The sequence below is a fragment of the Chinchilla lanigera genome, unplaced genomic scaffold, assembly GCF_000276665.1.
Source record: "Chinchilla lanigera isolate Chin_1 unplaced genomic scaffold, ChiLan1.0 scaffold00013, whole genome shotgun sequence".
In the NCBI taxonomy this organism is placed as follows: Eukaryota; Metazoa; Chordata; class Mammalia; order Rodentia; family Chinchillidae; genus Chinchilla; species Chinchilla lanigera.
The window spans coordinates 14,528,394-14,541,257 of record NW_004955414.1 but is presented as its reverse complement, the minus strand read 5'-3'; the positions used below and the strand labels follow the sequence as shown (position 1 = coordinate 14,541,257).

Sequence of the window (12,864 nt, the reverse complement as noted above, 5' to 3'; positions counted from 1 at the left end):
AAGAAAGAAAGAAAGAAAGAAAGAAAGAGAAAGAAAGAAAGAAAGAAAGAAAGACAGGCTAGGGATGTAGGTCTGTGAGAGTGTTCCCTGGGTTTAACTCCAAGTACCAGGAAAAAAAGAAATATAAACACTCTATAACCACAAATTAGACATGTCAGATGATATAGAGCAATTCCTTAAATGATATAATCAACAATCACTGAAGTGAATGTCCCATATCTATTAATGAAACTGAACTCATAAGTAAAAGTCTACAAAGAAATCATTAGTAAAAATCTGCAGAGAAAACCCTAGACCCAGGTTGTGCTTGTTAAATTCTACCAAACATATGAAAAAAAATGATACCAATTCTACACAATCTCTTCTAGGAAACAGAAGGGGACAAAACACTTCCAACTCATCTTATGAGACCAGCATTACTGTAATAGCTAATCTAGATTATGTTATCAGAGAAGAAAACTATGAATCATATCCTTCATGAACATCCTGTGAATTTTTAATATCACATACAGTTTTTTAGGGGTTAGTGTGGCGAAGCTGTAAACTATAAAAAAGAAAGCTCTATATTCCAAGTTAATTTTATGCATATAATATGATATGTATGTTTCAGAGTTGTAGATGTTTTGGTTTTAAGGGGTGGACTGGAAGTACCAGATCTGCTAATATTCTCACTGCCTGCAATGTTTTTGCATTCAAAGGAAACAGACCAAAGTCTTTTAAAATAATTATGTATTATACCTATCATTAGAGTATTTTATTCTTCTTCCTTTTTTTTGTTTTTTGTACCAGGGATTGAACTCAGGACCTTGCACTTGTCGGGCAGGCACTTGTGCCACTGAGCTATACTCCCAACCCCAGTTCTTCTCCTTTCTGGTACTGTTGCTTACTATAATAAATTAACCAAACTAATTCAGTTTAATAACATCAAGTGGTTCCTGGTTTATTCACATTCTTGTCTCTAGGTCTCTTCATTAAGATACAGACCACAAAATGGAAGAAAAACAAACTCAAAATCCTGGTTGAAAATACTGTGCCACATATATATTGATATTGCAAAGAATAAACTCATGAAAACAGGTCTGGTAGTGTGAGCTGATGGTGCTCTGTCAAGCAAACACCCATTCCCTCTGTATTAGGAGACTGAGTCAGGACTTCCCACCTTGCATTTCAGACCTGGACCAGATAGCTTTGTGAAAGCAGACTGATAACCCCACATATAGCAAGGTATTCACTGTAACCGACTGCAGGTGTGGATAAAGAGCAATCTAATCATGACTATTCATTTTGCATTTTGTTGGTATTGTTTTAATGTTCTACTTTCTGGTGGACATGTGAAAAAGACTTTCTCTTTCTCATTCTTTCTCTCTCTCTTTCTTTCTTCATTTTTTCTTTTGTTTTTTTGAGACAGGATCTTGCTACTGAGTTCAAGCTGGCCTTGAACTTATTGTGCAGCCTAGGCTGGCCTTAAACTTGTGGTAATCCTCCTGCCTCAGGTAAACAAGACTTTGAAAAGAAATACTTCTCTAACTCCTATGTTATAGTTGCACCTTGTTTGACTCAGCCTATGGAATTCAGGAACATACTTTTATTGCTTCTCTACTTTTCGTGGCAATGTAGTTATCTCCACAGATTTCATAGAAATCTGTCCTCCTTTTCAGTAGGTTGTAACTTGTCAAATTGAACCATCAAAGCCATGTCTGGAGGACTGTATTTGATAATATATTCCACTTACTCAAGTATATCCCTTGTCCTCAGTAAAGACAAAGATATAACTGCTATTTGGGAACATGCTGATAAGCTTTCCTAGGCAAATTGCCTGATATCTGTTGTACATTGTTCCAACATTGCAAGTAATAAAGAAGGTCACAGGCTATCATGAAAAGGAGGAGAATTTGCCAAGATTTGCAGGTATTCTGGTGAAATTCAGTAAAGGTGAGGTTTTTTTTAAAAATTTTGTAAGTAGTTATAAAAAAAAGATCTCTGAAATAGTAAGTACTATTAAAAACAAAACTAGATTCGCTATATAATCTCTAGAACATAATAGTCTTAACAGTTGTTTAACATAATCTGATCTCTAAATTTGCTGATTACACAAGGAACCATGTGTGTTAGCTAGTGCTTTTTATTGCACCTACATAAATTAAAGCCAAATAACACAAAATCAATATTAGACCAGCCTCTCAGTAATAGAAGTTATGACCACAAAATGGGACTGTTATTCAAGGCTTAGAAATAGAGTAAAAAGTTCACAACTTGACATTATAATATCATAGCAGAGCATTCTTAAGCCCATCTATGGGTTATCTCACTCTCAGGGAAACATACACTTGTTTGAACTGCTCTTTACCTCTGACTAGTACCTGTTATGGTTTGTGTCTAGATGTCCCCCCAAAGCCTCATGTGGTCAGAGGACTTTTTCAGAGGCAGCATCTAGCCTGTGTGATTGATTCATACTCTAATGCTGGGATAAGGGTGGGTGATTGCTGGATCAGCCCACTGACTGGATTGGCACCACCTTAGTCCTGGTAGGCTGAATACAATATAAGGGACAAAAAGAGGCTTATCTTCTCTCCCTTGTTGCTTTTGTTAGCTTCCGTGGCCATGAACTGTTTCCCTCTGCCATGTGTCGTCTTCTTTTAGAGCCAGCTGAGTATGGACTGAATCCTCTACAAACTGTGAGCTAAATAATTCTTTACCCCTTTAACTTTGGGTGTCAGATATTTTATCTCAGCAACAAGAAAAGTAACTAAGATAGTAACTAAGATAGATACCTTTGTGTGAATTACTTTGTACTTCTGATTAGGGCTCAGACCATGTAAGGTTAGATGTGAACTTGAAGAAAACTGATCAAAACAAATTATTTTTGTCCAATGAAGATGCTTTTTTGTGGAAGAAAAGATAGCTTCCAAGTTTACGGTTTTACTGTCACTAAGTTTGTATCTAATTTAATTTCAGTTTTAGTTTCACTGACTACATGCAGGTTGGTTCCTCACTTCAATTTTGAGTGGGTTTTGTCTCCCTGCTTCCTTCTTCTTTCTTTCCTTCTCTGTCTTTCCATTTCCTTTACACACACACACACACACACACACACACACACTCTCACACTCACCTGTTCTAGCATAACATAGCTCTGAAACATAACCATCACTGCCCATGGCTCCCCTTAAGAACACTCTCCCCGTAACACAAATGGTGTTAATAATACTCATGAAGTATTATCTAAATTCCTCAAGAGGAACCATTCACTCTTATCTCAAAATTACACTGTACATAGCACATGATTTGTATTTTACTGCACCCATGATTAGCTAATATTCTTCCAGAATTTCTCATCCTATGTCTCAGACTGAGTTAGACATTTTTCTTCTGTGCTCTTGAAGCGACTTGAAATTAAGTCTAATTTGACACTTACCACAATGTTGTAATTGTTTTTATGCTAATTTGAATTCTATTAGGGATGGAGGATTCACCATTATATTCCAGTTGTCTAATACTCAGCAGGTACCCAATAAATATTTGCTGAATATGTATGTTTCCTAATCTGCCTCAGCTGTAAGAGTGTGAGTTTAAAATGCCCAGAAAAATGATACCTACATGGTAGACATATGTCAAAGGTTGCCAAATGCTTAGGTAAAGAGGAATTACATAACAAGAATAAGCTTACAAGTTTATATTCAGACTTTCTGGTGAATACAGAAAGCAGCAATCACGGATTGCATTACCAGAAAAGCCCTACTGCCAACGCTAGGGTCCTGTTACAAAACTTGGAAGAAATGCAGTGCACATTTGTGTATCTTCACCTCTGGCCTTTACCTCAAGGAGCAGCACATGAACCCATATAGAACAGGGATTCGGACAAACTTGTGAAACCAGGGAATGTGTCTTACCGCTGGACGTACGAACCATTCGCCAGCATTCAGATTTGACAAGTTATGCCAAGTGAAGGAGGAAGGGTGGTTAAAGGCAGCCTCTGGCATGACTTCTCTGATATTGGTTGTTCTTCTCAAGTCATAGTCATGCATGAGAAAAGGCACTTGATCGACACTGCAGGCAGAAGGAGAAAAGAGGGGAGGGGTGGATAAGCTGAACTTGGTTACCTTGGCAGGCAGAATCCCCAGAAAGCCCTTTAAGATCATTGGTCATACTAGGGTTCTTTACTCTCTCTCATATCTCACCAAGGGACTTTGATATGGCTAGTTTTCTGTCCCAGAGATCAATCTTTAATAGTCATATTGCTGATGGTAAAAGAGTCACTTTTCTGTTCATAGCTCTCACCGGCATGAGGAAAGCAGCAGGTAGAATACTGGCCTAAGAATAAGGTGAATGAGGTGGGGACAAGGCAGGGCCTGAGGTCCAGAGGACTACACTAAGCAAGCATCCATACAATCTTCCTCATGTTGTTCTGACCCCTTTCCCAGGTAGGTGTCTGCCCTGAGTATTTCTAATCCTAGACCCTCCACATCAGACAGTATCACTAGACAAGTTCCTGGTTCTGCCATCTACACTTTGCTTTGGATAGTCTATGATTTTATATAACTCTCTTTTCTTTTCTCATTAAAGTACCTACTCCCTCACTGTAAGAAAAATTAAAAGAAATTATTAGGCATAAAGAGAAATGACATCAAGTGGAAACTTGGATGTAATTATTCAAAAAAACTATGAATGTTAAAACTGAAAATTTATAAGTAAATGTTAAAAAGTTTTAAAATATTTTTAGTCTTTTAAAAATAAAATTGCTTACTTAAATCAAAAATAAGTAACAGTGTATGGTGAACTTCGTGATAGCACCAGGTTAAACGACGGGAAAGGTTAGATGATAGTATACTGCTAAGCAATTTATATCTTACTTAAAAGTGTATAGTATTGGGCCAAGGATGCAGCTCAGTGGCATAGTGCCTGCCTGGCAAGCACAAGGTCATCAGTTCAATTCCTGGCACCAACAAATAAAACAAAAAAAAAGTGTATAGTACCAAAGGAAGAGATAAGTTAAAGATGGTATTATAAATTCTAGCACGATCACTGCAAAAAGAAAGGTATAGCTAACAAGCCAACACTGTGATCAAAGTCTGAAAAATGTCTCCAAAGGAAAAGAGAAAAAAATAACAAAATAGTATTCATTCACCCGAAGTATAAAATTGAAGGGGTCCTGAGAAAAGTCAATAATCAAGACAAATGTTCTTTTAATGTACTTTTTAAAAATAAAGGTCGGGGCTGGGGATTTAGCTCAGCGGCAAAAGTGCCTGACTGGCAAGGTCGAGAGTTCGGTTCCCGGTACCAGAGAAAAACCAAAAAAATTAAAAAAAAATAAAAAATAAAAAATAAAAATAAAGGTCAATGTAAAATTCAATGATACATTTATAAATTTAAATATATACAGGATTAATATTACCAATTTTCCCTTTTATTTCAGGCTATAATATAGCTTGGCACATCTTCATTGAATTTTTCACATTTTGTTTGTCATAGATGTTGAAGGATGGGTAAATACTTAGAGAAATTATACTTGTTAGGTGTAACATTTAAATTTATTTATTTTAAAAGTTAAAAAAAAAAGACTGAGTTAGTGGAGGGAATGAGTAGTACTCAAACTTAGTTTGTATGGATTCCCAGTGACTGTTAGTAAGAGTTCTCCTTTTAGTCCATGCAAGAAGGACAACATTGCTTCAGGGTCTGAGGCTTGCAGAAACAAGCCCCAGAAAATTCAAATTCAATTCAGTGTTCTCCAGGGAGGTATATGACTGGCTGGACTTCCATGCTAGGACTTTTACTAGAGGAATGGAGATAAAGTCTTGCATGGAATCTTACCAGGGTCTCCTATAGGCTTTCTCTCAGATGCATTACAACTTATTTACACTAAGCATTTGCTTCCTAGGAATAAACATACCATCAGCTTTTTAAATGTTTCTTAAAAATATGTTCAAATGAAAGTTTCAGGTAATCATATATATTACTTTCCTTTTGCATATATGGTGTGTTATTCAGCTTTCTCATCACTGGAACACAATACCCAATATCCACAACATAGACGATAAGCAGTTTAATTTAGCTCATGGTTTTGGAGGAGTCAGTACATGGTTGGCAGGCTTCAAAATGGAAGAATGTGTCAAGACAAAGCTACCTAATTCTTATCTCTTTACTAGACTGTATAGTACTTGTGATAAAATTAACACAAAACTAAACACACAAATAAGTACAAGAAAAACTAATAAAATCAAGAATGTGATACCAATCTGTCCCCTGTTTCTGTGCAAAGTCAGAAGGTGTAGGGTTAGGCAATTTTGATTAACTGTTAAGGCTTATATCTAGATATCCCCCAAAGCCTCATGCAGCCATAGGTGGGGCTTTTTGGAGGTGGCTGGATCTAAAGTGTGTGATTCTGGGATTAAGGATGTGATGCTAGGATTAAAGGTGTGAGTGCTAGTTGTCCTCAGGGTGGGTAACCTGAATAAGATAAAAGGGACAGAGAGAGAGTTGTTCCTGGTCACTTACTGCTTGCTGTCTTCTGCCTGCGTGCTTTTCAGAGCCACTCTGCCTTGCCACCCTGTCTTGGAACCAGCCAACAATGAACTAAAAGATCTACAAACTGTGAGGTAAATAAATCTTCCTTCCTTTAACTTTGGGTGTTAGATATTTGTCTCAGCAAGGAGAAAAGTAACTAAGAGAGAATTTGGTACCAAGAGTGGGGTCATTGCTGTGACATTACCTGGCCATGTGGTATAGGAGTCTTTAGAACTAGCTTGTGGGAAGAGTTTGGAAAGGTTCAGAGATGCCATCTGAACAAGCAGTCCTGGAATGCCTTAAGCTGTACTTGATGGGAGAGTCTGATCAGGGCTCAGAAGGCCAGAATGCTGATAGAAATGCTACTAGTAAAGACCAGGCTCAAGAGGTTTCTGCTGGGAAGAAGGAATGCATTAGATGTTGTACTCCAGGCAATGTGTGTTATGCCTTGGCAGAAAGATTGTCTGCAGTTTGCTCGTGTCCAGAGACTTTGCCTGAGATGGATTAAGGGTTGTAGACTAATCTGGCAGAAAAAATTTGGAGACAGTCTAATTTTTTTTTTGGTCTTTTTGAGACAGGGTCTTACTATGCACATCAGGCTGGCCTTGAACTCAGTATGTAGCCCAAGCTGGCCTCAGACTTGTAGTGATCCTTCTGCCTCAACCTCCTGATTGCTGGGATTACAGGCATGTGCCACCATGCCCAGCAAGGCACTCTAATGTTGAGGCTATGACATGGCTAATGTTGGAGACTTTTAGCCAGATTTATGTTAAGAATCAAGAGAAAGGAACCCAGAAAAGTGATTTAAAATATTTTGAGTTTGGTCAGAAAGGAAGTAAAGTTGAAGACTGCAAAGATAGACCAGAGAAGATCTCATTCACTGAGAAGGAAGGGGACAACAGAAAGGATGGCCTTAGGACATACAAGAACCAGCATGACTACAGCCTTATCAGCCTCAGAGTTGCAAAAGTGAAAGACTTTGCTTTGAGAAGAGAGCCCCAGCGCACCATATTCCAGAACAGTGGTGGCCTAGAGAATTTGTTCCTCAGGATTGAGTTCAGAGTGTTCAGCAATCCACGCACTCAATCCCTACAGCCAAGATGAAGGAAGCCAGGTTACTACTCCAGCTGGCAGCAGACCTAGGCATCATTCACATGGTGCTGGCTTTAGACGCATGCAGAATGTGAGAGTTATTGCTTTCACCCAAATATCAGAAGACCTGGCAGGCTAGGCACCACCTTCCCCTCCTCCCTATTTTTTTTTAATTTTTGATTTAAACTCTATTTTATCTGATATAAATGTAGTCATTCTTTGAATTCTATTTGCATGAAATATCTTAGTCCATCCCTTCACTTTTAGTCTATACAGATCCTTAAAGGTGCAGTGAATTTCCTATAGCCAGCATATAGTTGAGTAGTATTTTATAATCCATTCAGTCACATTACAGTATACCTTTTAATCAAACAATTTAATCCATTTACATTGAAGATAATTATTGATAGGTAAGGTCATATTGCAGTCATTTTGTAGCTTGTTTTCTACTTTTATTGTAGCTCCTTCCTTTTTAAATCTTCCTTTGTGGTTAAGTGTTTTACTCTACTATAGTGTTTTTAATGCTGTTTGCTTATCATTTATGGCTTGCATATTCTACATTTTTGCTTTTTGGTCACCATGAAGCTTATGAATATATTTTTTTATTATATTAAGCTATTTTAAAATGATAGCAACATAACATTCTCATAAAGAAAAGAAGTAAAAAAACAGAAAATACACTAATAAACTCAACATTTGTATTTCATTCCTTCCCACATTTTGAAACTTTGATGTCCATTTTATGTCTTTCTATATTCTTTATTACATCACATACTAATGTAAGTTATTACTTTTGGTTAGTCTTCATTCTAAACATATGAATGGTTTACATACCAGTAATTCTCTAATACCAGTAATATTTACTCTTACCTGTGAGTTTGATACCTTCTGATGTTTTCTTCTTATTCATTAACATCTCTTTCAGTGTGAAGAACTCCATTAGCATTTTTTACAGGACAGGTCTTGTAGGGCACATATCAGCTTTTGTTTGTCTGTGGGTATCTTTATCATTTCTAAGAATAGCTAGGTAGCTTGGCAGGGCTATTTTTTGTTTGTTGTTTGTTTGAACTTAGTACTTTAAAAATGTGATGCCACTCTCTGCTATCCTATGTGGTTTCTGCTGAGAAGTCAGCTGCCAGGGAAACTGGGAAAATTTTGTTTTGCCTCTCCTATTTTGCTTCCCTGAGGACCTCCTCCTTACCTTTTAACCTTTGAGAGCATGATCATAGTATATATTGGAGTGCATTCTGTTGAGCTAAATCTGCCTAGTGACCTTTGACCTTCATGTACCTGGGTATTTGTTTCCTTCTCTAGGCTTGGGAAGTTTTCTGTTAACTGTCTCTTTGGCATTCTCAAATACCTCTTAAATCCTCATAACTCAAATATTTGCTCCTTTAATGCTGTCCCAAAATTCCTGTAAGCTTTTTTTCATTTCTCTTATTTTTTCTCAAACTGTGTATTTTCAAACAGGCTGCCTTCTAGCTCACTAATTCTTCTATTTGATCTGTGCTGCTTTCTATCATGTTTATAATTTTACTTAGTATATTTTTCAACTCAAGTATTCATTTTTTAAAAATTGCTTTCATCTCTCTAAGTTTCTGAGTATTGAATCATTTCTCTGCATGCCTTTGAAGTTCACTGAGTCCCTTAAAATAGTGTTTTAAATTCCCTGTCACAGATGTCTCCCATGCAGGTTATTACATGTTCAGTTTCTGTGCCTTATTTTGACTATCAAGTGAGGTCATGCTTCCCTGAAAGTTCTTGTTATTTGGTGTGTAACACATTAGTTTTTTTGTCTTGACCTTTGGATTCTGGCTTTGTGCCTGTTTTCTGAGAAATTCTAGGCAAGTTGTTTATTTTACCTGACCCTATAGTCACTTCTGATATTTCAATACTGAGAGACACTCTAATGTTTGTCATGAGTCTGCTGTCGGTGTGTTGCCACTGTTTCAGCACCAGAAGGTAATCCATGCCCAGATTTGCCCAGTTCAGTTGGTGTTTCTTTCAGTATGGACTGGGGGAGTATCTAGAAAGAGTTGTCTATCCCTACAAGCTTCTACCTAGTGGTGGGGTAGGTCCCAATGCCTCATCTACAAACCACCATGGACAAACCAGCCTTAGGCTCCTATTCCATGCTGATGGCCACCAACACAACACTGTCACATTCTGAATCCGCACTAATGGGGGGGTACCCACTGCTGAATTGGACTTAGGACCGTGATTGCAGCAATGGGTAATGCTGGCTTAAGTAGAAAACTGATAGATGGGGCTGTGTATTTCTGCCGGCTGCCTGGGCTGTTTCAGAGCCTCCATCAGCAGGCAGTCCGAGGGATGGGGGCTGTTAGGATCTATGCATGCAGTGTTAGGTTTCACCAACCTAGCACTGAGTTCTGAGGCAAAATCCTGTGCTTACTATCCTTTCTTACTCCCAGAAAACGGGAGTACTGTTCCACTTTATGCTGCCCCAGGTTGGAGTAGTATTCGTTTAGTCCTTCTTAACTTATTATACAGTCTTGGTGATCACTCTCAGGCAGCACAGTTATCCCCATGCTAGTCCTTTCAGAGGGAGCCTCTAAATCTTCCCTGACACCACAAAGAGACTTGTGTCCCAATAGTAATGTCAAGCAAGGTTGTATCTGAGTCTTCTACAAGGATCTACATAATTTCAGGAGTGCCTCCAGTGACCTGCTGCAGCTGGTGGTGGTGCAGATCAAAATACAAATCCAACCCAACCAGTCTCAATCTGGTGCTAAGGTAAATCTACAGGTTCCATCTGGAAGAACTGGCTTGGAAATAGCTGTGCAGCCCAGTGTTGTGGGATGAGAGATTGACACAGTCCCTTAGCTACCAAAGTTCAAATACCTGACTCTCAAGCTTTAGGGACTTGCATAGCACTCAAGGCCCCTCCCAGACTGGAAATGATGCAGCCCAAAACTTGGAACTGTCCGTCCAGCTTGCAGTTGTTTTTTTTTTTATTTTTTTTTTTATGTTGGGACAGATCTACAGGTTCCACCTATAAGCTCTGGGCTGGCTGTAGGAGCCTTTGGTTTCTACCTGACACTGGCAAAAATAGAGCAGGCCCACCCTGAGCTCCAAGACAAAGTCCTGTACTAACATTCATGTTCTGCTTTCCAGAGAGTATTCTTGCTTCTTCTATCCTGATCAAGATTGGAGGAGGGTTGGTTGAGGCAGTCCTTGTCCATATGGCCAACATTGATCTAGCAGCTCAGGGTTGGGATTACGGTAGTCTGCCCTGAATCAAGTCTCTCCGTGGTGGACCTGGCACTGGATTTCACATCTAGGACCTGGAGTTAATTCTCCCAAGCAGGAGACTTCTCTCTCTATGCTGCTTAGAGTTAGGGGAGGCATGATGTGGGCAACCCTTTCATTCCTGTCTTTTGCAATGTGTATTTCTTATTATTTTACTAAAACCTGGCACTGTGGTCTCTCACCTGGCTTCCTCAGCTCTTGCGATGATAGTCTGGTGTGTGACTGGCTATTCCAATTGGTGTGTGACTAGTGTATGACTAGCTGTTTCAACTGGTGTGACCATGGAGGTGTAATCACTGGAGGTTCTTATTTTATCTTTTGTCTCTTTGTTTTTTAATTCAGCCATTGGATCAATGAGTAGTGTTAGTCTTAATCTGCATTTTCCTACTGGTTAATGAAACTGAACATCTTTTCACATGCTTATTTGCTATCTATATATAAGTTTAGTGACATTTCTCTACATGTTTTTGTTCATTTTCTAATTGAATCATTTGGTTATTTTATTGTTGAGTTTTGAAAGTTCCTTATATATTCTAGATACAAGTCCTTTGTCAGATATGGGGTGCATAAACTACTGTCCCCCAGTCTGATGCTTATTGTTTCATTTTCCTCTAGAGTACTTCACAGAGCAAAAGATTTTCATTTTGATGAGGTCCCATTTATCACTTCTCCTCTTATAGGCTTGTGGCTTTGGTATAAAGTCTAAGAGCACTTGCCTAGCCCTAAATTACTGAAGATTTTCTCTGTGTTTTATTTTTTCAAGTTTTATGAGTTTACATTTTGATGCATGATCATTTGCAGGGTAGTTTGATGAACCATAAAATTTAGGTTAAGGATTTTTTTCTCCCTCTGGATGTCTCTGAATAGTACCTTTGTTACCTATTAAGTAGGCACTCCCTATTTCTCCCTCCTCTAGCACCTGGTACTCTCTAATTTTTCTTTCTCCATGAATTTGCCTACTCTGGATAAAGAAAATCAGACAATATTTACCTTTTGTCTGTTTTGTTTCATTCATATAATGTCTTCAAGGTTCATTCTTGTTGTAGAAGATTTCATTCACATTTATGATTAAATAATGTACTATTGAGTGCACATATGTGTATGTGTCACAGTTTGTTTACTCTTTTATGATGGATACTTGGGTTGTTTCTATCTTTTAGCCATTGTAGATATTGCTATAATAAACACTGGCATGAAAGTATCTGTTTCAGGCTGTTTTCAATTCTTCTGAGTATATGTCAAGGAGTAGAATTGCTAGTTCATATGATAATTCCATGCTAAGCTTTTTGAGAAGGCACCAAACTTTTTCAAAGTAGTTGCAAAATTATACATCACTAGCAACAGTGTACAGTATAAGGTTTCCAATTTCTCCACATCCTCATCTACACTTTTATTTTCCATTTTTAAATTATAGCGTTACTGGTAGAGGTACAGTGGTATCTCACTGTGGCTTTGAGTTTCATTTCTTGGGTAATTAGTGATGTGGAATATCTTTTCATGATTGGTTATTTGCATGTCCTTTTTTAGAGAAATATCTATCCACGTCCTTTGACCATTTTTCATTTGGGTTGTCTTTCTGTTACTGAGTTGAAGAAGTTCTTTACATACTCTAGATATTGTTGAAGCCATTTTATGACAGCTGCTTTAAAATTCTTTTTACATAATTCCACCATCTATTGGTGTTGAGATCCAATGGTTACCTCTTCTCCTCAAATTAGGGCTTTTTAGGTTTTGGTGCATATGGTAAATACTTTTCTACTCTTGTATTCATCTTTCACCTTTTTTAGTAGCGAACTATATTTTACTACTTAGCAGCTCCTGATATTACATTATTCATGTTCACATTACTGATGCTCATTTCATGTTCTTTTTTTTTTTTAAACAAAAGGAGGAAAATATTAACAGACAGACAACATTTTACAAAATAGCAAAGGAACAGTACAGACAGTACAGAGTTACAAACAGAGTGATAGGGAATTAACAGTGCTTGTTGTATTACATATT

The 12,864-nt window shown here is 37.8% G+C and overlaps 1 protein-coding gene across 2 annotated transcripts in view; it reads right to left on the bottom strand.

Annotated features, from left to right (window-relative positions):
• Positions 1-12,864, bottom strand: part of Gdpd4 (glycerophosphodiester phosphodiesterase domain containing 4) — a 92,770-nt gene that overhangs the window by 22,832 nt on the left and 57,074 nt on the right. For both annotated transcript variants that reach the window (XM_005379839.2, XM_005379840.2), the window contains one exon: positions 3,888-4,044. In XM_005379839.2, coding sequence (XP_005379896.1) covers positions 3,888-4,044 — 157 coding nt within the window. The remainder of the gene's footprint in view (positions 1-3,887; positions 4,045-12,864) is intronic.